Raw genomic sequence first — 27,013 nt, forward strand, 5'->3', positions numbered from 1 at the left:
CTATTGTACAACAGGGTCTATAGATCTAGTTTATAGGGGCTAACTAACACGTATATATGGTTAACAATTTTATCGCTGATATCAGTCTACTTTAGGAGCGTGTCGCGTCGATAAGCTGTTAACTTTTGTCAGGTAAGCGCTTTAAGTTAAACTCTGTTAAATCATAATGATAGGTATTTAGACGATTATTGTGATGCACAGTCCGTTTAATATTTTATCAAAGTGCTTTATGTATATTTATATTCTTTTTTTCCATTTTTGCAAAACAAAGGAGCCATGTTAGCTAGGTTAGCACGGCGTTGAATCGAGAAAGTTCCCAGGATTTGTCAGCGTGTGCCCGCTTTGGCGTGCACGTAAAAGAACCCTTCACAGTTGGAATTTGAAAGCTAGTTGACTCAATAACAGACCATTCGTTAGACCATTGCCCCGCCTAACCAAACAAACTTACAGAAAAGGAGTATTTCACAAACATTGTATTGTCCTATAAAGTTAGGCATTACTACTGTTAGTAAATTGAAAGACATATTTTAAACATATTCAATTTACAGAAATGAAACTATATACCAAGTCCAAGTTAGAAATTTTTGATAGTTATTGATGATAGGGTTTAAAATATAATAAGCCTTTGGAAATATATATAGAAGTAGATATGACTACAAAGTTTAGTCATAGGTCTTCAGGATATACTGAGTACAAGAATGAAGCTCTGTAAACGATACGACCCGTAGTCTGCCGATTGGGTCTCGTTACGGCAGTCGACGTCATTAAGTTAGTGCGTCAAAAACAAAATAGCAACATAAATCGGACTGGAATTTTAAGGCAAAAGGAATGAAATGAAGTAGGGTTTAACGTCATACAGTTCTGCTCTGTCCGGGATAATAAAAACGGGCATACGCCATGTCGTGTGAAATGGCGTTACTGCCTACTCTTATTCAAATTCTAACCGTCAATGGTTCTTATACATGCATGCCACTATGTCCCCTGCCAGAACCTCCGACCAGAACCACTGACAAGGGGAAACCATGCCGGAATAGCCGATGAACTTTCTCGGCCAAAACCAGGATCGAACACGGGGAATTCCAGGTTATAATTATAATTGTTATAATTAACAATATGCAAGAGAAAAAAGATAGGTGAAGAATATTGTATTAATTAATTATCAAAGCATAAAATATAATCACGTATACATGTACTTGTAATAAGAGAAATATAGCAATGTAGGCTGCTCCACCCTTAGTAGTCTATTTAAAATAGATAGCGAATATTGTGACGATCATGGAGTACAAGCAATATGTATGTGTCTTTTCAATTTACAAATAGCACCTTTACAAGGTTATCACATGTATGCATATTTTTTGATAAAAGACAGTATTATATAACTGCCTCGTCTACCGCGGAGTTATGTAATGAATAGATATAATAGTTGTATATTGAGCACAGATTCTATTAAATAAATCTCTATTCGCTACCATACATATATTAATATACAATAAATGTTCACGTGTTTGGTTTATTACTTTTGCATACATTCCTAGTACTTAGTAACGCGTCGTAATCAAAACCTGTGTTTTATAAGATCGTGAAATAATTGAAACTGTCTTACAAACAGTACATGTAAATAAGTAAATCTACAAGAAGTCATAAAAACAAGACCATGGAATAGTCAGTGTTTACCCATGTGCAATTTTATTACCTTGGTATTCAATGATAAAGTAGTGTACATCAAATCTAACTTAAAATTTATCTTTTTATTATAAATAGGTATGTGCTATAAAGTTATGTGTTATATTTCCGCCGTGGTTTCCGCTTGGCAGTGGTGTAGCACGGGTGCTATTAAGGAACAGTGTGTTGTCCCGTGTACATATGGGCATGCACATTAGACACTTTGACAGATGGAATTCGAAATAAGAGTAATCTAGCTCGTAGTGCCGTGGTCCTGGCAAAATTTCTCTCGTTAGCCCGTTTGAAGCAGAAAAGTTGGATGTTAAACCCAATTTGATTTCGTTTGCGACTGGAATCAGTCGTTTATGGCCGCAACTTGACAACGCTCGCTTAAGACCACGATGTTCTAGATGTAATCAAACTTGTTAGTAATCTTTTCATAGGATTGGTACCCTGTTAAAATGGGATGGGTAGAGCCACGGTGGCTCAGTGACTAAGACGTTGGCTCGCTAACCTGAAGGTCCCATGTTCGATCCCTGCGTTGGCCGAGAAAGTTCATCGGGTTTTCCGGCGTGGTCCCCCCTTGTCAGTGGTGTAGGACAGAGGGCCTGTCAAGAGACAACGTACAGTCGTTCAGATAGTACTAAAAACCGTGCACGTTAAAGATCCCTTGCCAGTTGGAATTCGATAAAAGAGTAGGCCGTAGCGCCGCTGTCAAGGCAAAATGTCCCCCATAGCACACTGTAATTACAATATAGTTGTATAAAATGAATATAACATTTGACCTAAAGAAAGACCTGGCCCTTGATTAATGTATATTTAATAAGAGCCCACTGGCGTATATTAAGGTAAATTTGTATCATATTTTGGTTCGTTTTGTTTTCCTTCGTTTTTAACTTTACACAGTTATATACGGGGAAGTCAATGAGTTCATAGAAGTGAGTATTGATACACACCTGAAGACATCATCGATGATGTCATTATTGAGATAGGCCATCTGACGACAGTTTACAGACATAAACAACTCTTCCCGGTCATTTACTTGAGATTTACAGTCTGTTGAACACAGGTACCCTCCTGTAATCATGGAAGGTTTTAAAACTGAGCATCGTGCGGTTATAAAGTTTCTCACGAAAGAAGGGGTGAATGCGACCGAAATACATAAACGTATGACCAATGTCTATAGGAAGGAAGCCCCTCAATATTCTACTGTTGCAAAATGGTCAGCTGAGTTTAAGCGGGGTCGCAGCTCCTTGGACGATGACCCACGGTAAGGAAGGCCTGTTGAAGCCATTACAGATGATATGGTTGCACGGATCGAAGGCTTAATCATGTCCGATCGTACAATAAAGGTGGACGAGATATCTTCAGAGTGTGGCATTTCTCATGGAAGTGTTTTCACCATAATTCATGAGTACTTGCACTTGTCCAAGGTGTCTGCAAGATGGGTGCCACGAAACTTAAATGCACAAGATCGGCACTAGAGAGTTGAATCCAGTCGTGAGCTCTTGGACATCTACAATGCTGATCCCGATAACTTATATGCCCGTCTGGTTACAGGGGATGAAACGTGGATTCATCACTGGGATCCTGACACCAAGCAAGAATCCATGCAATGAAAGCATAAGCACTCTCCTGTACCCAAGAAGTTCAGAACTCAGTCTTCTGCTGACAAGATCATTTCGACCATTTTCTGGAATTCAAGGGGCGTGATACTTATAGACTATAAACCACCTAAAACTACAATAACAGGAGCTTACTATGCTGACTTGTTGAAGCAATTGAGAGCGGCGATCAAGAGCGGCATGTTGACTGCTTCTTCATGACAGCATAGTAGGCTCCTGTTATTGTCCCAGTCTATCAATACTAATCAGTAAAAGTAGTGTAAACCCCATTGCATTCCATTTCATTTCATTTCATTTCATTTCACACATAGAGAGATTAGTATTAAGTCAAGCTATTTCATACATCGGTAAGGAATGTCAACAAGCACGTATTTTCATAAGATTATAAACCAGTTGAATTAATACTGTCATACAAAATCAAGCATGATTCTACTTCAATAGGTTTAACATTATCATATTACAACCATTTTTATAACTTTTGTATAGGAGTCTTTGTGCGTACCGTTGCACACATGCTGGGTACTTACTATTAAATGCTATTGTAGTCAAGGTTTTCAGAACAGAGGTCGTTTGTTGAAGTTTCAAGATCATGGGACGTGAACCTCCATATTGATGTGTCTGGCTTGAAAGAAGTTTTCATTAGTTATTCCAACTTCTTCTGTCCCCCTTTTGCTTTCTCTAACCATTTAGTACCATGTACAAGACAGGGTATGCTTTAGCTTTAGAACACTTAAAACAACTCCTCGTGAAACCAAGAAGTTGACAATACATGGACAACGTGGGTTTTTTTTTTTGGGGGGGGGGTGATTATTTTTAAAATTATGTTTAGTCGTGTCTGTTTACGAAACCATTGTATGCGCAGGCATGCGTGGAAGTTATATTGAGACGGAAGGAAAAATTCCATCGATTTTGTAATTTGAAACAATATAGTCACCCAAAAATCATCAAAACACAAACGACCCCTCCCCCCGCCCCTTTAATCAGGTACATGATCAACTACATTACAAAACTGAGTATTTTCATAGTTTAATTTATAACAAAATTCGACGTTATCTAGACCACGTTTTCTTTTAAACCAGACAATATGGAGTGATTTCAAAATGTGTCCTAACTCTTGTCTACTACGCGTACAATGCAGTTAATCTGAAAAGGGGGCAGATCCTGACATGCTTTACCTTGAAACGGGATTTCCGTGCTGACCTTGTCAATTATCAGAATCATCGCCAGTAATTCCTACGCTAGTGCCACATTTAGGTTTAGTCTTCCTCTCCCATTCCCTTTATCCCCCTTTTGCTTGGCGATTTTTTGTTGACTTTCTGTTGTAGAATCCACGAAAAGGGTTTGAGTATACATCTTCTGGCATTTCTGGTGGATATTCAAGAATTCAAGAATTGAGGCGGGCGGGTTCCAGGTCGGTTACGATGAAATGTTGTGGGTGGGTGGGTGGGGGGTGCGGGTACAACTGCGTGTTCACTTGTATGATAATTTATGTTTGTGTATCTCAAGTTTTCCATGGTGAAACTCATAGCTGGAGAAATTATTGGTGATCTGTGGCCAAATGGATGGAATTTCATTTCTACTGTGTTTCAGGAACTTCTAAAATATGTCATAGTTTAGGGCATGGAATCTTATATTTCAAGTTCTAAGTAGACGTTTACTTATTTAATATATCAGTTTCTGCTGTCATTTATAATTATTAATGATACTTCACAAGAAAGCATGTAATAAAGCCTTTCATTTTATGTCACGATTTCTTTTCTGAAAAACTGAATGGCATAATCCTATTACGTGATACATTAATGATATCTAAAAGGCATACATAGCGAACCTTGCGGAACCCCTTGGGCGATGAACTATTTTGATTTAAAGAGGAAAAGTTGTAACATCAATAGTCATTGTCACTTTTTACAAATATTAGTATTTTACAACTTAGAAGGTTATAAGACCTTTTCTTTTATTAATGCCATTTGTCATGCTTTATTTCTGTAAAATTAAATGAATTAACCTTTTAAGCGATACATTATTGGTATCTTTAAAGACATAGATAGCGAACCTTGCGGAGCCCCTTGGGCGATGTCCTATATTGTTTTGAAGATTTGAAGAGGTGAAGTTACCTAAAAAGAACTTTAACATCAATGGCCATTGTCCCCTTTTCTACAAATATCAGTATTTCACAATTTTTTTATTCTTGTCAATGTTTACTGTAGCGTGATGTAAGTTGTAACACTGTATAATAGATATAGGTGTACTTTAAAATATTCAGTGGACTTATTGATGCATTAAAAAGATTTATCATGAAAATAGCCAACCGTGTATTAATGACTTATATTTAAAAGGAAATTTACATGATGGGGAGATATACATATCAATAGAGAAATATCTTAATGTCACCAAGTTCGGCAATTTCCTTTTTCATATTTATCTGTTAAAAGTAACATTGTACCATAAAAGGTCAATGTTCTTTGATAATAATATTTAGAATATAGAATATATTTATTAGATTTGGGTAGGTAATCGTTTTTTCGCTATGTGAAGCGTGAAATATGTATGATAAATGTGTTTAATATATCGTAACATATTCTATAAAAACATTAATATAATGGCAGGAGGTATAATAGTTTGTGCTTGAGTACATTAGTTCTCAGAATATTAATTTATTTGAGTAAAAGTTATTTGAGCCTGGCCCTTTTACGATAATAATCTGTACCTGATATGAAACACGTTTGTTTCCTCAAAATATTCTCTTTCAATTCTTATGAGTAGATCAAAGAGTTGGTTTGAATAAAAACACGCACAAACAAGTCAGGAAACTAAATATTATTTAAAACGCTTTCCTTGGGTAATAACAAAACGAAAACAGCACAGACATTTTTGTTGCAGGCGCATATCCAGGAGGGTGGGGCAGGGGGCCTGAACCCTTCCCTGATTGGGCAGAGCATATTTGTTTCTACACTCGAAGAGACTAACGTGCGACGCATTGCCGCCGTGTTGACCTCAATTAACTCTAGTCATATACATGAATGCACCTAAATGAACAGAAATATTGTCTGAGAGCTTCGCATTGATGTTATCCCCACTTCTTCCCCCCCCCCTCTCCCAATTTTCGCTCAGATTTATATGCATAAAATATTGATATATATTTTTTTAAATTTATTTTAATGTGGTATTTGTTTTTGTTCGTTGTATGCTGCTGGTTTGTGCCAATTAGCTTATGATTCCTCCATGGAGATAAATAAATTTTCTCGATTTTTTTCGGAGATTTTTTATTAGGAAAACTCCTGTAAATGTTGTGACAGTGTACAGAACCTGGACATCCACTTTTAAAATCGGTGATCGTAATTTTTCGTCCATGTCACACTACAAATGGCTACTGCGGCGATCGAATTTTCAAAATTGTCTGTTCGGCAATTGCTTGACTTTTGTCAACTCAGTATTTTGTCTAAGTGTGTCGAATTTAAAGAGTATTGGTATGATATTCTTAAGCTTTATTGATGAATACGTTCCACTGTTGAGTGTCATTGTTTGGGCTAGTAACTCTTCTGGTGATCTTTCGTCCGGAGGTTATCATCTATATATTGGCTTCGGATTCCACGATTGGCAGAACGTTAAAGATCCCCAGACATATATCCCGAGATTATCATATTATGTATAATAGCGTCGGTTTCATCTATTAGCCGCACATTAAAGATCCCCAGACATTTACACTCGGGATAATCTGTATATTTACATCCGTTTCTTTCATTGGCAGCGCATTAAAGATCCCCGGAATTTACACCCGAGTTAATAGCATCGTTTTCATATATTAGCAACACGTTAAAGATCCCCAGACATTTAGCAACGAGGTTATCATCTGCCTCTTAGCATCGTTTTCATCTATTAGCAGCACGTTAAAGATCCCCAGACATATAGCCCCGAGGTTACCATCTGTGTAATAGTGTCGGTTTCATATATTAGCAGCACGTTAAAGATCCTAGATATTTACACCAAAACATTTATCCCCGAGGTTACCATCTGTATATTAACTCCGACCGTCCGACGTCCACCACTGACAACACGTTAAAGATTCCCAGATATTTACATCTGTATATGTGCGTCCGTTTCTTTTATTAGCAGCACATTAAAGATCATCGGTAAGGTTTGTTTATGTGTGTATGTGTTATGTTTATTATGGTATATGTTTATTGTTAGAGTACATAAAACACGGAAAACATACATAGTATATCCCACAGTGTTATATTATACAAAAAATATTTTTCACGACTCCATGTATTCAGCCATGAATTAGTACCAAATAGGTAGCCAGTGTTAATAGGTCATAAAATATATACAATTGATCCTTGTCAAGGACTACCTTTATTATTCTCACCTGTAGTATACTTTTGACCCTGATACCCCTCTATATTATTCTGCTGACTAAATAGGATTTTAATGGTTGAATAACCGGATTATTTATTACTCGAACTATACCTTATATTTGCAGGCCATACACAATATACGGTAGTCTTCTGACCATATACATTGGCGTGCATGTAAAAGAATCCCTAGCAGTTTGAACTCGAAATAAGAGTAGACCGTATTTTCGCAGTCCGGGCAAAATTCCCCACAGCAAACTGTATGGTGTATGTCCGTCTTCATTAGCCGAGTTGGAAAAGAGCAATAGGACGTTAAACCCCATTTCATTTCATTTTACAAAACCTGTTATATATCCAATTCGACTACGAAACCTGTTAAATTTAATTCGAATACAAAACCTGTTATATATTCAGTTCGACTACGAAACCTGTTTAATGAAACCTGTTATTTATTCAATTTGAATGTGCGTTAGACAATAAGTTGTGTCACTGAGTCAAGGGATGCTCCCTCGACTCCCCGTTTTTTGAAAGGGTCCAGTTGAGGAGTTTAATTTAGCTTAGTTTATGGAAGATGCCTGCTTCTATCAAAGGATATCCACAGCATCTTTAAATTTTTGGTATTTATTTTTCAGGAATTATTTTGGTTTTCGACGATGCCACGCCATCACAGACGTCAACTTGGAGATTGCAATGGCCACGGGAGGTCTAATCGGTTCACCAACATGCAGCCTGACCGTGGTTTCCATACTGGGTTTCCACTAAACTGGAGTTTCGGAAACAGGGATATGTGGCAGCCAATAGTGCAGCCACAAAATGGCGACAGAAACGATCGTCATTGCATTATCGTCGATTATGGTAGTGATCCTTACGATGATTTCAATCATTCCCCCGTCTTTTTGCCCGGGATAATAGTACGAGATCCAGCACAACGTCCAAGCTCTGTTAATAATAACGGTAAGAAAGTTTTGTCATTTTCATGGTAAACAAAGAAAACAGTTATATATAATCGGGGGTTCATTTTTGGTAACGTCTTTGGTCATAGTTTTCTGCACCAACCGGGATAATGAGAGAGAGAGAGAGAGAGAGAGAGAGAGAGAGAGGGGGGGGGGGGGGAGGGGGAGAGAACTGGGGTTTAACGTCCACTCGACACAAAGTAGGTCATTTCCGGACTAATATATGGTTTAATTTTATTTCAATAATTCGCTTGCGTGTACAGGGATCTTTAGCAGTGGGAGGAAACCGGAGGACCCGGAGAAAACCCACGAGGTTGGACAGGCGACCCTACTCCATGTCACGTACAACCGGGAATTCGAAACCACGCCAGTCGACTCAATGACAGACTTTATGATACAGCGCGCACGCTAACCATTCAGCCCCCCCCCCCCCCCCGGGCTAATGGTTGTATTCGAATACCGGGTTTGTGCGTGACAAAACCCCATGGGTGATACTACTACTGTGTGGACTGATAAGAGAGGGAAATGGGGTTTAACGTCCACGCGACACAAACTAGGTCATTTCGGGACTAACATATAATCGCTTGCGCGTAGTGGTCTTTAGCAGTGGGAGGATACCAAACGACTCGGAGAAAACCCACGAGGTTGTACAGGCGACCCTACTCCTTGTCACGTACAACCGGGGATTCGAAACCACGCCAGTTGACTCAATGACAGGCCTTGTGATACTGCGCGCACGTGCTAACCACTCGGCCATCCACTCCCCACCCACACCGGTACTTAAATGAAAAGTATTTATAGTCTATAGTCTTTTATTGATGGTCTATTTCATAATGGATAGCGCATTATTGCTATAAAAATGTCAGCACCGAGAAGTGGTTGATTTCTTGACTTCGCGATTAGAATATCCCAAGTTCGAATCAAGTCGGGTTTACACTTGTCCGGGATGGGACGGAATATTGATTCATGACCGTAAGTTATTCCGACTGGCATAGACTTATATTAAAGTGGGCAAGTCTCTAACTCAATATCATCCAAATTCTTCGAAATTGAAAACACGAATTATTTGTTAATTTAAATCAACATTGATGTTGTTATCTTACCGGGAAAATATGGGTGTCTGATAACCAATATTTAAGACATAATAAACATTTTACCATTGGTATACGCGTGTACCATAATGCGTTTCAGCGCCATTTGTAACAAGGGACTCGAAGAACGAGGCTAGACATATTCCACAAGTCATGCCAACCGGTGTCGCCATATTCTTATCAGGAGAGCAATAAATACTATCGGTGTAGACTGGAATAACCAGACGCTAGAGATTGACACACGATTGAGACTTCTGGTGTACTTCACCGAACATAACTGATTTGAAATTAGAATAAGAATGGAAACGATTGAATCTAAATCAGTTTATATACATTCATATTTCCTTATTATATGGGTTGCGATCAATTTGTGTCAATTTCTGGGTCCCAAATATTAGCGATTTAGCGCCTTTAAGTTGGTTACATCTTGGGAGCTGCGGTGGATCTGTAAGTAACCAGCAGATCTCGGGGTCGCTACCGTTGTTGGCCGAGAAAGCTGTTCGGATTTTCCGGTGTGCTGGTTTCCCCTTTTCAGAGGCGCAGGACCTGACAAGGAATAGGTCTAGTCCTTCAGATGGCACGTACACGTTAAATAACCCTTGACAACTGGAATTCGAATTACGAGTAGATCGTAGTGCATAATGTCCACACTCTATAGTGTAGTCCGTCTTAATAAGTCATCGGTGCAGGAGAGTAGGACGTTAAACCCCATTTCATTTAATTTCGGTAACATCTTTGTAGTCGAATCTCACATGTTTACCGATTGGTGATTCTATAGAGAGAGAGAGAAATGGGGTTTAACGTCCACTCGACACAAACTAGGTCATTTCGGGACTAACATATGGTTTTAATTTTATTTCAATAATTCGCTTGCGCATAGGGGTCTTTAGCAGTGGGAGGAAACCGGAGGAACCGGAGAAAACCCACGAGGTTGGACAGGCGACCCTACTCCTTGTCACGTACAACCGGGGATTCGAAACCACCCCAGTCGACTCAATGAGGTGATTCTATAGCCTTCATCGTATTGTAATTGAGTTGATTAAAATAACATCTAACAAGATTTAACATTTACTTTAACACGTGCTTTCTATACATCTTACACTCTATAAACAATTCGTCAGACATTTAAATGTCAATATGACAAACATCTAGATTTTTGTATCCAAGACTGTAATGTGTTAGATATTTCTGTTGAAAATAAACTAATTCTGAGTACAATGCATTGTGATCTCTCGTCGAAAGATGGTGCCAATTATCGATATTTGGCATCGAAGATTGTGGGATTTATAGATATTTCTATATAAAGTCATTCTGATCAAAAGTCAATGGATGATGATTATTATCGATAAAGTACTGATTAAAATTTATCATTTTGTCCAGTCGTTGGAGATTCTTTTACATTTCCTTTATTATCATGTATTAAAACTTTCTATGATGTACATATTAATTAACAAATTAATGAAAGTAACTGATAGATCTGATTAAAACACAAATCCTATTTCGTTTCGATTTTTATAGTTCTAAATTTCACTTTACCTTTCTGCACTTCGGACCATCGAAAGTTACGAAACGAAATTTTAATCAGACTGGTAACTGAGAAACCAGGTGCGCTAATTTTAATAGCTACTGTAAATATGGGACTGTGGGTTTAGTTTAAGAGGATCGGGTAAAAGTTTCAAAAACTTACAGAAGCCACGTTATGAAATTATTAAGGAAGTCATGGAATGGAAGGCTAGGTTACTGAAGCACGTGCGCTGCTTCGTTTATTTACAGTTGATTACAGTTCCGCTTATAACGTCACTTCCGGGGTATACTGCGGTTTGAGGGTGGTCCAGTACTAGATAAAAAAGATTATACTAAATATTGTAAGTGCGGTACCTGATAGTTTTCTCCGATTGATTAAAAACAAAACAACAACAAAACAGAAGAAGGGTAAATGCGTCGGTGGTCTGCCTTCTATAATGATGACGAAGGCTTTCTAAATCGTGCACCACATGTTGTCTCCGACTATATAAAATACAATGATTGTATTTCTTAACATCGCGGAAAAGATTAAAAAAATTAAATAGGCTCCTCATAATATCGCTGTTGGATATTCTTAGTATAACTATTGTTATTCTTTAAATACTTTTCGTTAAAGGGCGACAATAAAACAAGTATCTGCTAATTTTTGACAAGAATTCGCTGTATACAATTCAACACGATTTTTAAACAAACCTATTTCTGAAATGACCATTTCTCATAGACTTTCGCTTCATGTACTCCGAGATGTATACGGTATAAAGGTACATTAAATATAATTTAGAGTCATACTTGTAGGGTTTTTTTGTATGAAGTGCAGTTTCTGGGTTGGACTTGTATATTATGATGTTTATGTTTGATGTAAAAGTGACAAGGTGCTTGAAGTACGAGTTTGTGAGTCAAGGAATACACTTATTAACATGAAAAACACTTGTAATTAAGTCTTTACCCACCTGTTTTTGATAAATGCATATAAATAATATTAGTATTAAGTGTAGACTGGTGTTTAGAACGGGTGTTGTGCTATAAAATATAAGGAATACCGGGTTATTGGGACATGTTGTTTATTCGTGTATATATGGCACCAAATCCAGGATAAACTGAACAATTGATACGTCAATAGATATTAATTTCTGGAGATTCTTAGAGATGTTTGGAAAACGTTTTTGGTGTTTGAAAATTTGATTAACCAAGCTCTCCCTGGAAAAAAATATTTTCGATTCGATTGTTTTGCCTTTGTTAATCAAATATCCCGGAAAATGGGACAACAAGGTAGTAGACATCGTCGTATACGTGAAGCTATTACCGGGGAGGTGTACCACAGAAACCATCCTGGACTTTCTCCTGGTCGACGCCCTGTCTATGTCGCTAGCTATGGAATACATATACAAATTACAAACCATTGATCATTACTTGTTACTATTCACATAAATAAGTAACAAATTACAAACCACCGATTATTAAAATTTATGTTCACGTGAATGAATCAATCCTTTGTATAGTGCAGACAGGATTTGATCTAAGTGATAATGTTCGGATAGGACGGGGGGCAATCATTATAAATTAACCCATCGGTAGTCCTCCCCACGCAACAAACTTTGTAAGGCTATATTCAAAGCATAAAGATAGCACTTTATAAACTGTTCGAGGATTATAACCTATGCGTTCTGATTTATCCATGAAGGTCTCCTGGGTCAAACACATCTTATTATTATTAAATTACCGAGAGGAATGTTATTGACCTATTGATAAACTTCTAGTGTTTCTATGATATGATGGTATTTATCGTTCAAATATTTCAAATAACCCAGATTAAATTCCGTGCTATGATGGTATTTGTCTCTAATATTTCAAGTACTAGCGATTGGTCTACAATGCACGTTCTCGGCCTAAATGTTGATAAACAAATATCTTTCTATATAATGAAATTACAAATATAGACTTAAAAGTTGTGTCCACTTATCCTACCTTTGAAATGAAATTGTGTTGAACGGTCTACTTTTGTTGAGTTATATATATACTAGTAAATATTCGTAAATACGTTTGTAAACAACCGTAAGTTTGCTTCGAAATTCCCAGTGCATACTTTGTCTATACAGGTCACATTTCTATGGAATACAATTACTTCTTATAACTGGCCTACTTATCACATTTTCAGTTTATTAAGATAATTTTCCTTCAAAGTAATTAGAAGGGTGTCTCTAATTGGCCAGCATTAACCAAATGTTGTTTTTTACATGTATATATTGTCTCGTTATATATTTTATATTTTACCATTGCTTGATAATGACAAGAGAAGCTTAGTCGACGCATTAATTGTATTCCATAGAATTGTGACCTGTATATTCCAATTCAGTTACTAAATGTCATTGAAACAATATATTATGTATGCCCATGAGTATCTGCTTCGAAGTTTCTATTACACATCTGACACAACTCATCATTTAAGTTCAAATAGCCAACAAGCTTTTGTTGGGCTTTTGTGTATAAGCATTTGACGTAATGTGGTCCATGATCTGTCGTTATTAGTGGGTCTTTGGACCAAAATCAAATATGTACATTTGTAGGCCTTAGTTCTTAAAGGATCGGTAAGTTTTATATAACTATAATAGATTATGCAGGGGTGTACATTTATATAAACCCTGCTTTTATGATATACTAATAATAAAACAGGAAATATAAACCGATAAATAAAGCTATAATTAGATCCAGGTGTTAAACTAGTAAATTCTTTAATATGACAACTGTAGGCTAGTCAAACCTCTCAACTCTACTACCGACTAGTCAAACTTCATCTTTATATAACTACAGACTAGTCTAACTTCAACTCTATATGACAATTACGGACAAGTCAAACTGCAACTGTATATAACAACTCTGTACTAGTCAAATTTCAACTGTATGGCAACTGAGGGTGTGGGGGTATGAGGTCGCATAGTTAGCGCAAGTGCGTTGTATCATAAGGTCTGTCATTGAGTCAACTGGCGTGGTGTCGATTCCCCGGTTGTACGTGGCAAGGAGTACGGTCGCCTGTCCAGCCTCAGGGGTTTTGTCCGGGTCCTCCGGTTTCCTCCAACTGCTAAAGACCCCTACGTGCAAGCGAATTATTGAAATAAAATTGAACCATATGTTGGTCCCGAAATGACCTAGTGGGCGTTAAAACCCCATTTCTCGTAGGCTCGGATACGAGTTTTCGGATCATAAAGCACGCTTCGGCCTACTCATAATCGAGTCGAAGATTCCTTTACGTGCACGCCAAAGTGTACATAGGATCCTGATGTTTCGTTCCACCCGAATGACTAAACGTCATTCATTTCCCGGCCCTCCGCCCTGCACCACCCACAAGGAGAAAACGGTACATGCTGGTTAGTGAACCAGTAGCTTACACACTGAGCCATCGTGGTTCCAAGAATTTTCCGGTATAAATAATATAAGATATTATGTCAATTGGAAGCTAACCATCTTCACGAATTAACTGTTTCTAATAACGATTATAGACAATACTTCAAAGGTGTGGGCGTATTCATTACCATTCCATGAGATAGATAGAGAGAGACATGGGGTTTAACGACACAAACTAGGTCATTTCGGGACTAACATATGGTTCAATTTTATTTCAATAATTCGTAGGGGTCTTTAGCAGTTGGAGGAACGGGAAGGCCCGGAGAAAACCAACGAGGCGGGATGGACGGGCGACCCTACTCCTTGTCACGTACAACCGGGAAATCGAAACCACGCCTGTTGACACAATGACAGACCTTATGGTACGGCGTGCACTCTCGCTAACCATTCGCCCCCCCCCCCCCATATATAGTATAATCTACAGCATTAATTATCTAGGAAACAAACATAAATCCCCAGGTGTCATCTTAAACGATATATCTTATGGCTGGTATGTTGTTGGTAATATCAGCAAATATAAGTATTAGATATGATATCAAAATGGAATGTACAAGTCAAGATAAGGCTTTCCCAACGGTATCATTACATTTCTAAATTAGAATTACATGTAGGCAAATGATTATTTGAGATACCATTTTACTTTAAAGTAATTGAATCGTCATTTACATTTTACACTGCGTATTCTTCACATTTAAGAAAACGAAACCAAGATATCAAAAACAGACAAAATTTCAGCTTGGATTCAATCGGATTAAAAAAGGACCATAAAGGACATTATAGGCGGCACTGGTTTGTTTATATCGTTCCTGGGCATGTCGAATGTTGCGAAATTTCCAATTCATCTATTTTTGTAAATACTGAAAATTATGGTTATGTGTAAATGATTTAAATCCCTTGAATGACGATCAGTCGCTTTTTATAATATTATACTTTAAAAATCGCTGATAAGCCTGTTTAATATTAATTACATAACTTACGTGCAGCTGATAAACAAATGTATACCTTTTGACGTAAATGAACTTTAATACACCGGAAGACCTTTTCATCAGTAAAGTAAGCTCCACAAATTGGCGGAAATGTCATGTAATAATCTAATTTAAAGGCCACGACAATACATCTGAAATCAAATGCAAGTTTTAAAGCTTTAAAACTTGCACTCTTCACTATTGGCATCAATTTGCTTAATTAATTCAATTGATTAATCGGGGAGGATAGTTCTCACGGATCAGTACGATTAACACTAGTTTCTATTCCAAATGTGGTGTTAAACAGGGAGATAGCCTCTCTCCACTATTTTTCCTATTCTATCTTAACGATCTTGCCGATTTTATGAATGCTAACTCCGTTGACCAGGTGATCGTAAGGATAAATGTATACAACTGATCTTATCAAGTTAAATCTTTACTCGACAATCTAGGTTTATCTTACATCTGGACTAATCATTTGTGTTGTTTGCCGAAACCTGGTCCTATAATGCTTCGAATAGGTGATTAGTATTATGCAATCCTGCGATGGGAGCCGTAGAAATCTATAAAAACTGAAAAGTTATAATCTATTTAAAAATGAATACTGTTTTGAAAATTATTTAAATAATTAAATACCGATGTATAGCATATCCCTTTGCAGACTTAGGTGTACTTCGCATGGCCTATTTATCGAGAAAGATCGATATATTAAAATATTATCACAAAATATGACATATCCCTAAATTTTATTCACTTAACCAAATTGTTTATAAATTTAATGAATTAAAAATGGCTATTAATAATGAAGATCTTCAAGTTAAATTATGTAAATATGTATACGAAGCCTTCAAACTTCGCAAATCATTACTTGCTATAGGAGCCGTTACTTCTATATAAATTTACGTTTATGAAATTGCCTATGCTGTATGTTACCATTGCTGTACTGTGCTATGTTTTAAATCTAGAGGTCTATCACTTACAGCCTATATGTATCACAGCGTAGGGTGGGGGGCGAATGGTTAACGCGTACGCGTTGCATCATAGAGTCAAGTGGCCTGGTTTCGATTACCCTCTTATACTTGACAAGGAGTGGGCTCGCTTGTCCAATCTCCGAATACCGCGATTTCCTCCAACTTCAACAGACCCCTGCGCGCAAGCGAATTATTGAAAAAAAATTTGAACCATATGGGAATCTCGAAATGGCCTGGTTTGTGTCGAGTGGACGTTAAACCCCATCTCTCTCTCTCTCTCTATATATATATATATATATATATATATATATATATATATATATATATATATATATATATATATGAATAAAAAAACCTTGAAACTACGATTAACACTGGCGTACATTCTTGTACATTCTGGGAAAACTGTGACTAAATCCTGACCGGTGAGGGGGGGGGGGCTTAACCATATTTAGTGTTTCTACCTTTTTGTTTGGTTCTCTTTATACCAAGCGAGGCTCATTTCCTTTGTATTATATACAGACCTGTCTATGGGATGACAATACGTAGTTTGCATAACAACATCGTTGTTGTAATGTGATTTTTTTAAAACTATTTATCTTCCTCCTTACTGTAAAATATGTACATTAGATACAATGTCCTTTATGTTTTGTAAATTGTTTACTGAAAACAGGGGTTTTGATTTACTGATTTATTGAGAGAAAAAAGGTTTTGATTTACTGAAAAAAAGGTTTTGATTTACTGAAAAAAAAGTTGAAAAATCCCAACGATTGTATTTACTGACTACCTGTGGGTTGATAAAATGATGTAATGCATTTTGTTAACAAGCAACCAATCTACAACGAGCTACTTAACAAAATACTCACCTTTACTGAAAAGAGCTTTATCACTTTGAACAAAACAAATGACGGGAATTAATTGTGTATATTATCAGAACCCGTGCACTCAATTTTATTGGGTGTAACTTAATACAAATTTTAATTATTTCTTTTATGAATGACCAAGTCAAAAATTGGCTATCAAATTTTATATTGTCCTTTATACTTTCCATTCAATATTTTGTGTGGTACTCGTGGTTTGTTTATTTTAGACCATTGGGTAATAAAATAGGTAAATATTAAACTATAAATCTTACTTGAAGAAGACACGTCATATACTACCACTCGACAATTAAAGAAGATCAAGAAATGGAAGTTTAACGCCCTTATTTTATTTGACAACAGGGCTAGTGAGGGCAGACAAACGCCACTCAGTGAGCTATAAGGGCAATTTTGACCGGACAGGACCGAACAGCTCTTCTACAGCCTACTCTTATTTCGAATTCATATCAAGGGTTCTTTTACGTGTACGCAATGTTCACAGGGGACTTCCGTTTTCGTACCACCAGAACGACTAGATGCGGTTCCTTGTCAGACACTCCATCATACACTACTGACAAGAGGAACCACCACGGATAATCCCCGAGGGACAATTTCGGAAAACACCGGGGTTTTAACCTGGGACCAGCTAATTAACGATTTAACGATTGAGTGTCTTACTAATGAGCCACAGGGGCTGCGACTCAAGCATTAGTTCTACACCAGATTACGCGGAAAATATCCTTATATAATGAGACAGATTGAATATTCCTAGTCGATAGATAAATCGTGTTTTAGTTAGGGATCAGATTTTGTACGATCACACCCAAAATACCAACACTCGTTTGGATGATTATGTGATAAGTAATATGACGAAACTGATAGCCTTGATCTTTTATAATGTAATTAACTATTAAATTGGGTTTAGTATGTGTTAATAGAATGTTATCAAGATGTATTTGGAGGCATGTCTTGTGCTAAAGCAACCACCCCCCACCTTTGGAATAAAATGCATATTATTATGCGATATTGTTTTATCTATTGATTTGCTTGAAAGTTTAAGAATTTGTCTAAACTTGTTTTGAATTCCAATTGTCAGTGGTTCTTTTACGTCCGCATCAGTGTGTACACCAGATCCTATATTGTCAATTAATGTTATAATTTTTACATTGTGGTCGCATAAAAAGGGTTTTTTCACAAACCACTACTAAACAAAAGTAAATATTGGCCCAGAACGACTAACATGTCTAGTAGGCCAACGTCTTTTTAACTATAATGAATTGGAATACAAGTGGACTAAGTAATTCACCTTGCTGTACACCCTCCTATATGTAATTACAATCTATACATTGTCCACTATTACAGTTAATGTACTTCTTACAAAATCGTTAATTACCATAAAAAATTAAGTGTTTGTGTGCCCCCGGTGTTGGCTAAGAAAGATCTACTGAATGCCAATTGGCAATCGAAGCAATACTAGGTCGTGACGCGTTTCTCAGGACAAAATATCTGCCATGGTACACTACATAACGTATGCGTGTCTTTATTAGCAAGTCTTGTGCATATAAGTAAGACTTTAAAGCCCCCCCCCCCATCCTCCCACCCATGAAAGACAATTACGTGTTTGTATATAAGACGGTGGGGAGAAGAAAATAAACGAAGAAGGAACAATACACTTTATGACGTAATAATATAAGATGCTAGACTATTGAATCCAACTTTGACTTAAAACTTCAAATATCCACATTTTTCAAATATTCTGTTCCAACGCAATTTAAATAAATAAACTTACACCCATCCTTTATTTGAACAAAGCGAGAACATGGTGTTGTCCATATAACATCGGAATAGTACATTTGTTATATTTTGAGTATTGTGAAACTGGTGTGTTGCTATAAACAGTGTATACTACTGAACGTTAATAACTCATCTAAGTATTTCTTTTACAACTGTGTTAATTTACCTGTGAAATATCCATTAACCGGAATAAAAAAAATTAATTGGATTCTTTCTGCCTAGATTATTTTACATCTGTTATGGGCTGCGCGTTGTCAAAATGTGTTAAAGGTAGGCTATGTTTAAACTTGTTAAAGGTAGGCTTTATTTAAACTTGTTAAAATTTAAATCAAGTATTTGTTAAGATGTGAGAAAGACAGAGTAAATTTTATCTGTGAAAGACAGGTGAAAAAATGGTTACTTCGACTTTCATGATGTGTGATAGACTATAAGCCGATTGGTACCACAGAGTGATTTAATTGAGAGATGATAAACACTTTCTGTTTCGATTTTAGAGGGAGTTATTGCCCATTTAACCATGATTAAATTATTAAAACGCGATATTTTAACATTCATCTGTTATTTACGTTAACGTGAATGGTTTAACGCGTGCGAGTTGGATCATAGGTCTGTGATTACGTCAAGTGGCGTGGTTTCGATTCCCCGCTTGGACGTGACAAGGAGTAGGGTCGGGTGGCCTGTCCAACCCCATGGCTTTTTCTGGGTCGTTCGCTTTCCTCCCACAGCCAAAGAACCCTACGCGCAAGCAAATTATTGAAATAAAATTAAACCATGTGTTAGTCTTGATCCAACGAACCTAGCCAGGAATTATGGGCTGTGCCGAAAATCATGACATTAGTCTCATTCGCAGTACTCGAAATAATCAGCAGTAAATTGTTTCAATATTTAACACCAATTTTACGCAGTTCATAACATTTGGATCTTCCTGGCATTATTAACACGGCAGGTAGCTTCGAAGTGGGATAATTTGACTTTATAATATGTCGTTTGCTTTACGAAAATATTGAAACCACGTTGTGTAGGCTTTAATTGGGATGTGTGTTTCTATCCATTTAGATTTTGATGCTGTGAAGATTCCATTTGAAAAGTTCTTTGTAACTAGCGAGTTTCATATATTAGTCTTTGGTTAAGTTGGCTTAAACATTAGTCTTTAAAGGGTTGAATTTCAGAGTAACACAGGGACATGGTTCCGCTGTATACGCCCGTGAATCATTAGCGACTCTATGGCTTCTTGTTACAGCTTGTCCAAGAGGGGAGGAGTGGACATACAGTAGAAACACAGAGTCCAATACAGGCCCTTATGGTACACCAATATCACGTCATTTGTCTCCAGATTCTCTTTGTAATTCCGAAGTCATAAATATTGATAAGTAAAAACAACCAACGGATGTCGCTTAAATTTTTTCTATGCTGGGTTTATAGCAGCATTTGTATTCCCTCGATCATGTGTTAAGCTGACGTGATAATAATTCAAGTCTGTTTCAAACAAAATCTGGTTCTTTTTGTTGTTGCACGGTTGTATATTGCACCAATTGTTGAATATCAAAAGAATAGACATAAAATACGATCCTGTCGTGAGTTTTTTAGAGATGAATAAATTGTTTTGTGCAACTCAATTTATCTAGAAGCAAGTTATTTAAGATATTTCTTACATGCAGAAACTTTAGCAGCCCTGACTGTTGTAAAACGTGGTTATTCTCAAGTTAGTTATGTATTAGACTGTAAATTGTTCGTGCCAGCGCTGATGAGTGGTGGCTTAAATAGTCACCATATAATAATAGAAATAAACTCTGTGTGGTCTTCTGAAATTACAATTGTAATGGAATTAGCATAAGATTGCAAAAACGCTTTGATGGTATGATACTGTACACTTTTGCATAGATTTTTGCAAGTTGATATGGTGCATATTACCGTCAAGTACTGTGCCCTTTCAGCTATTAAACTATGCTATGTAAATATGTTCCCACCCATTTCTTATTAAAATACAGGTATGCTTTAACTCAATATGCAATTCACTTCATATCTACAAAGAATACATAGATTTGACTATCAACTTATATCAATTATATAGTGTGCCAAAATTGAAGATCAGTCAAAAACCCAGACACCTTCGTGAATATGCCCATTTGTTTTATTAGCTTCTCATCTTGGGGGTGGAGGGGCGAGGTGAATGACCGAATGGTTAGCACGTGCGCGCTGCGCTGTATCATACGGTCTGTCATTGAGTCAACTGGCGGGGTTACGATTCCCCGGTTGTACGTGACAAGGAGTAGGGTCGCCTGTCTAACCTCGTGGTTTTTCTCCGGGTCCTCCGGTTTCCTCCCACTGCTAAAGACCCCTACGCGCAAGCGAATTATTAAAATAAAATTGAACCATGTATTAGTCCCGAAATGACCTAGTTTGTGTCGAGTGGACGTTAAACCCCGGTGTGGTTCTCCTTTGTCAGTGGTGTAGGACGGGGTTCGTAACTGGCAAGGAACGAGATATAGTCGTTCGGATGGGACGAACAACCGAGGTTCCGTGTGCACATTGGTGTGCTCGTAAGAGAACATTTGACAATTGGAATTCGATATACAATAGCCGTAGTGCCACTGCCCGGGTAGTGTCTTTGGGTACCCTTTAGATTATATACTCTTCCACGCCCCTCCCAGATCTAATTACAAAAAAACAAAACATATACATAAACAAAAGGAAGGCCAATCAACGAGTTCTGTGAGTATTGATTTTATATAGATTTATTTCACGCTCACTTCAACAATTACCTATATTGCAACACAACGCATAAATCTCAAATATAACACGACCCTAATGCGGCCTTGAGAAACGCTAGGCTTTTGTGCATATATTTACGTATATGCTTGTGTGATAAAAAAGGCGTATTTATTATCCGGGTCGAAATATTCAGTAATATCGCAAATAAAATAATTTGTAAAACTATTTCTTTTATTAAATTTACAAACTAAACAGGACCAAGAACCGAGACACCATAGTGGCATGGCCCTTTGTGTATGCTTATATATCGTCTGTTCTATTTTCAGATCCTAACAAGGCAAGCAATGAAGTTTTGAAAGTAGAAAGTGTTAATTTTAACATAGAAGAAAACACACGAGCTCACCATACCAATGAGTTTGATATAACTGAGGCATATGAAACACCTAACCCCCAGCTGGTTGTAAGACGTGGACAGTCGTTTGATATCACCGTAACATTTAACAGACCTTATGATAAAAGCAAAGATGATCTTCGGCTTGTCTTTCAAGCAGGTTAGTTGATTGGGCATATTTATATATGTCAGCAAATTGTGCATAATTTGTGGAAGATGGTGATTTTTATTCATTATTCCAAGAGTCGCATAGTAACCAGAAACGGAACGCTTTCATGTCGGCCCTGATCTAGCCCCATGTCTCAAAAATGTTAAATTTGCTTTTAAGCCCTCCTGCTAAGCACAATCATTGTTACTTTAGCAACTATATGTGTTCTAAACTTTCTTTTCTTTGTTATAGAATAGCTTAACAATTTGCAATAGCTTAAATAATTATTCAACAGAAGCAACATAGTACTTATTCATTAAATGTGTTTATTTTTATGTTTTACAGGACAGGAACCGTTGCCAAGTAAACAGACACATGTTGAATTTGTTCTATCTGATGTTGATTTACCTAAACAATGGGGCGCTAAAGTAGTTCGTCAAGATAGGAGTACCCTTCGTGTCTCCATTTTCACTCCACCAAATTGTTACGTAGCTAAATGGAAGTTTAAGATAGATGTCGTAAAGAAAGCTGACCAAAAGACCGCAATTTATCGATATAACCATAGAGACCCTATTTATATTCTGTTTAACCCTTGGTGTAAAGGTACGTATAAACAACTTATTTCTATTCGCTTTAACCCTATCTGTAAAGGTACGTATAGACAACAATCCCATTAATCCTTGGTGTAAAGGGGCGTATAGAGAACCTTGGTGTAAAGGGGCATATAGAGAACCTTGGTGTAAAGGTAAGCCGTGGATTAATCTCCTAGCCCATCGTCAGTTTATGGCCATAAACTAAGTCTTGCGGTTTTGAATACGAAACCGTGATCTTCTTTTTTCGTGACTCTAATATTACTAAGAATATATCAATCGCAAGACTCTCTGTTCCTTGATCTTTAGTTTGCTTCATTTACCGGTACCACATTCGGTTGCTGAACTAAATCCATTTTAATATGCTGATATTATACTGTGGTGTCCTTCATTCAGCTGAAGTCGTTTAATTTCTATACGCTGTCATGCTATAACATCCTGGTGACTTTGGACACGAGTCTCGAACTGAAATATTATGATGTTTTATTGTTAAAGTCATGATATTTTTATGATATCGTGAATGAACTTCGTAATTACCCAACCTTCTATTGAAACTGATCCAAAAGAACCAGCTGAATTGTTCTTTCACAGATTACTTTCTAGGACAACATTTCAATTGCACTAAATTGAACGTACGTATTGTTTTACAGATGACCAGGTTTATAATGACGATAATAGAGCTCTAAGAGAGTATGTGTTAAATGAATCTGGAAGAATCTACGCTGGTACCTATAAAAACATTAACTCGAAGCCATGGAACTTTGGACAGGTATACAAATTAATAAACTAGTTTTGAGTCATAGAATTTACATATTTCTATTAATTAGCTAGTATCAGCTAATTTTTGAACATTGAGATTCAGAATCTAAATCAATTGTTTTGTTATATTTCAGTTTCAAGATAATGTTTTGGACTGTTGTATGTTTTTGTTGGAAATATCTGAATTAAACTGGAATGTTCGAGGCAATGCAGTTAACGTTGTTAGAAAATTAACAGCTTTGGTTAGTAATCGCGATTTTAAAAAATACATGTTTCTTTTTTATTAATTTGGGATGAGAAGAGTCTGTAAAACATTACAAATTGTACGTTGGCTTGCCGAATGAGACTGATTTCGTGGACGGTCATGGTCTGTATGCATAGAATGTAATTAACTAAACAGATTATGAATCTTTAATTTGTGCATAATTCAGAGTATTTTTAGAGGTTGTTGGTCTGGAAAAGGGACAGGTATTCTGCTAAAACAACATATTATCCCAATGTTAAAGGATAGTATCCCATAAATAAATACTTTAGGATTGTTCGTGAAGTGGGGATCATTATATTATGCCCTGATATTCCACACATGCAATATCTGATTGTCCATAAAAGTTGACTTTACCGCATTTTTGTCTGAATAATTATTACTAACTACAGGTAAATGCTCCTGATGATGGAGGTGTATTGGTTGGTAATTGGTCTGGGAATTATAAAGGGGGCAAATCACCTTTAACCTGGTCTGGCAGTGCAGCTATTTTGGAAGAATTTTACAGAACCAAGATGCCAGTTAAATTCGGACAATGTTGGGTCTTTTCTGGTGTCTTAACAACAAGTAAGTAATTTGTAAATAGGATCTTAAAAAAAGAAGTTGCAAGACTCAGCATATATACAATTAAACTTAACATCATGATATGGTATATATAAATCTATTTTAATAAACAGAAAACTATTTATATCCCACCGTAACATGTTTATTTTAAATTAAATTTAGTGTTTTTAGTTACGTCTGGTATTTTAAAATATATTTGGCATGTGGTAACTAGCTGGCATATGTAATATATTCCTCTGACGAATTACCTGTTCGCCGTTTAGACAGAATAGATGTTTTTTTTTTAAAATGATGTTGCGTCGGACATGAGCATCATGTTCACGATGGATTATAGCTATACATGTAATGTTTTTGGACATTTGCTAGTCTGCTTTGCCTACAAAAGTGTACAGGTTTTGACCATATATCTCTGTTTTTGAGCTTAATATAGTCAGTTCAGTTAATAAATGCCCCTAAAAGATTATAAAGTGTTTTCCTGTCAAATGTCCTACAATTGATTTTAAAATGTCCATCTTTATTTCCGTTACAGTATGTCGCGCTCTGGGTATTCCCGCCAGAAGTGTCACCAACTTTGATTCTGCTCACGACACAGATGGCAGTGTTTCTTTTGATATCCATTTTTACCCGAATGGTGAAACTGACGAAAGACGAAACGCCGATTCTTTTTGGTAACTATTTTTTTTAAGGAGCGTCGGGCTTTGTAAATGCCATTGTCCCTAGCAGTCTGGAACCAAAGCCATTAAGGTCATGTTTATACCCCAAAATTTCAGTATGAACGTATTATGCCTTCACCTTGTCCGTTGACTGTGATGTTGACTGCATGAATTCCAGAGTCTGACGAATGGTCTGGAGCTTACTGTAAATATGGAGGCAGTGGGAGTAATCCGAACTATATTAGTCTGCGATGGCGTCGTGGTAACCGAGGCTACCCGATCACCATCAGAGAAAACCGGTTGGATGTGAATAACGAAAAATGGAATAGCTTTAGACCTGACTGTCTGATCATGATCGCCAAGGTCCAGAAGGCGTTTGTCATTGATATCTTTAAATGTTTATAGGGTGTACAAATGGAACGAAAACAAAATGTAGTTTTAATTACGATACGTGAATCTGAATCAGAATGATTTTGATATTTGTTACAATTATTTTAGGAATTTCCACGTGTGGAATGACGTATGGATGTCCAGACCTGATTTGCCACAAGGTTATGGAGGATGGCAAGCTGCAGATGCCACGCCACAAGAAACAAGTGATGGTAGGTAAAAGAAAATATATTGCTCCTAAACCGAAACTTTTAGATTTCAAAAATCATAATTGTCGATTTTCGAATGGGTTTAGTGTTATCTTTAATCCAGATTACGGTTATAATTCACTCGTTTTAACGAGTAAGTTTGAGGTTCTACTTGCTGCGCAACCATTGGAAAACATGGTTGAGTTTCACCATAGTTCGAATATTATTTATCCATTTCAGGTGTTTGTTGTTGCGGTCCTGCTTCCATGACTGCCATCAAAAATGGCGAATTGAGTCTTCCATACGATGGACCATTTATATTTGCCGAGGTAAATGCTGACAAGATCTATTGGGTAACTCAGTTTGATGGTTCTATGGTAAACAATAACGTAGAAAAGAAATGGTAAGTTTTAAGCTCCGAATGGATTAAACTTAACGGGGATCAGGCAGCAAACATGTGGCGGTGATTCAATTGGTTCAAAATGTTCAGGGGCGGATCCAGGAATTTTTGCAGGAAGGGGTTTGCGAGGTTCCTGAGACAATGTATTCCCCCCCCCCCCGCATGGTCTCTATCATCATTTTGGCGTATATACATACACATTGAGCTTTTTAAACAGAGAAATTCAACACCTCGTTTGACGTCAATTTTTATTATGAATTAATACAATGAATGACATTGGGATTCAATTTCATGTATGCAAAGCATTAATTGTGATATCACATAATGTCTATATCATTATCTCGTGCTTTGAATGCCCATCCTGTCCCACATCTGACGATAAAGGATAAAGCACACGGCCGAGAAACGTTTATCATAAAAAGTGTTGATTTATCTCCCCCCCCCCCCCCGATCCTCCCTGATGTTCTCCGTCTTCATTAGCCTGATCGGAGCACAATAGTAGGCCGTTAAACTCCATTTCATTTCAAAATGTTCTAGTAATCATAAGAAACCGTGCAAGATGGCTGCTTGCTAAAATAGTCGGTTTTAGACATGAAACATTTCGTCACAAAAGCTGCCGTATCAGTACCCGTGGAAAGACCTATGTCTACTTCAATGTGTATGATTCTATATATTTATGTAGTGTTGATATCAGTACCAAATGTCTAAATATTGTTATTATTAATTCAGTGTTGGTAGAAATATAGTATCAAATGTCTAG

At 37.0% G+C, this 27,013-nt stretch overlaps 1 protein-coding gene across 1 annotated transcript; it reads left to right on the forward strand.

Moving 5' to 3' along the window:
• LOC126815476 (protein-glutamine gamma-glutamyltransferase K) lies at positions 1-27,013 on the forward strand. Its single transcript, XM_056100017.1, has 11 exons — positions 1-132; positions 8,272-8,593; positions 22,235-22,459; positions 22,793-23,050; positions 23,688-23,806; positions 23,931-24,038; positions 24,451-24,625; positions 25,152-25,290; positions 25,774-25,877; positions 26,094-26,256; positions 26,983-27,013. Exons 2-11 carry the CDS (start codon positions 8,293-8,295, stop codon positions 27,011-27,013), a joined length of 1,623 nt encoding a protein of 540 aa, XP_055955992.1. The 5' UTR covers positions 1-132; positions 8,272-8,292.

Source organism: Patella vulgata, chromosome 3 (genome assembly GCF_932274485.2).
Source record: "Patella vulgata chromosome 3, xgPatVulg1.2, whole genome shotgun sequence".
Lineage (NCBI taxonomy): Eukaryota > Metazoa > Mollusca > Gastropoda > Patellidae > Patella > Patella vulgata.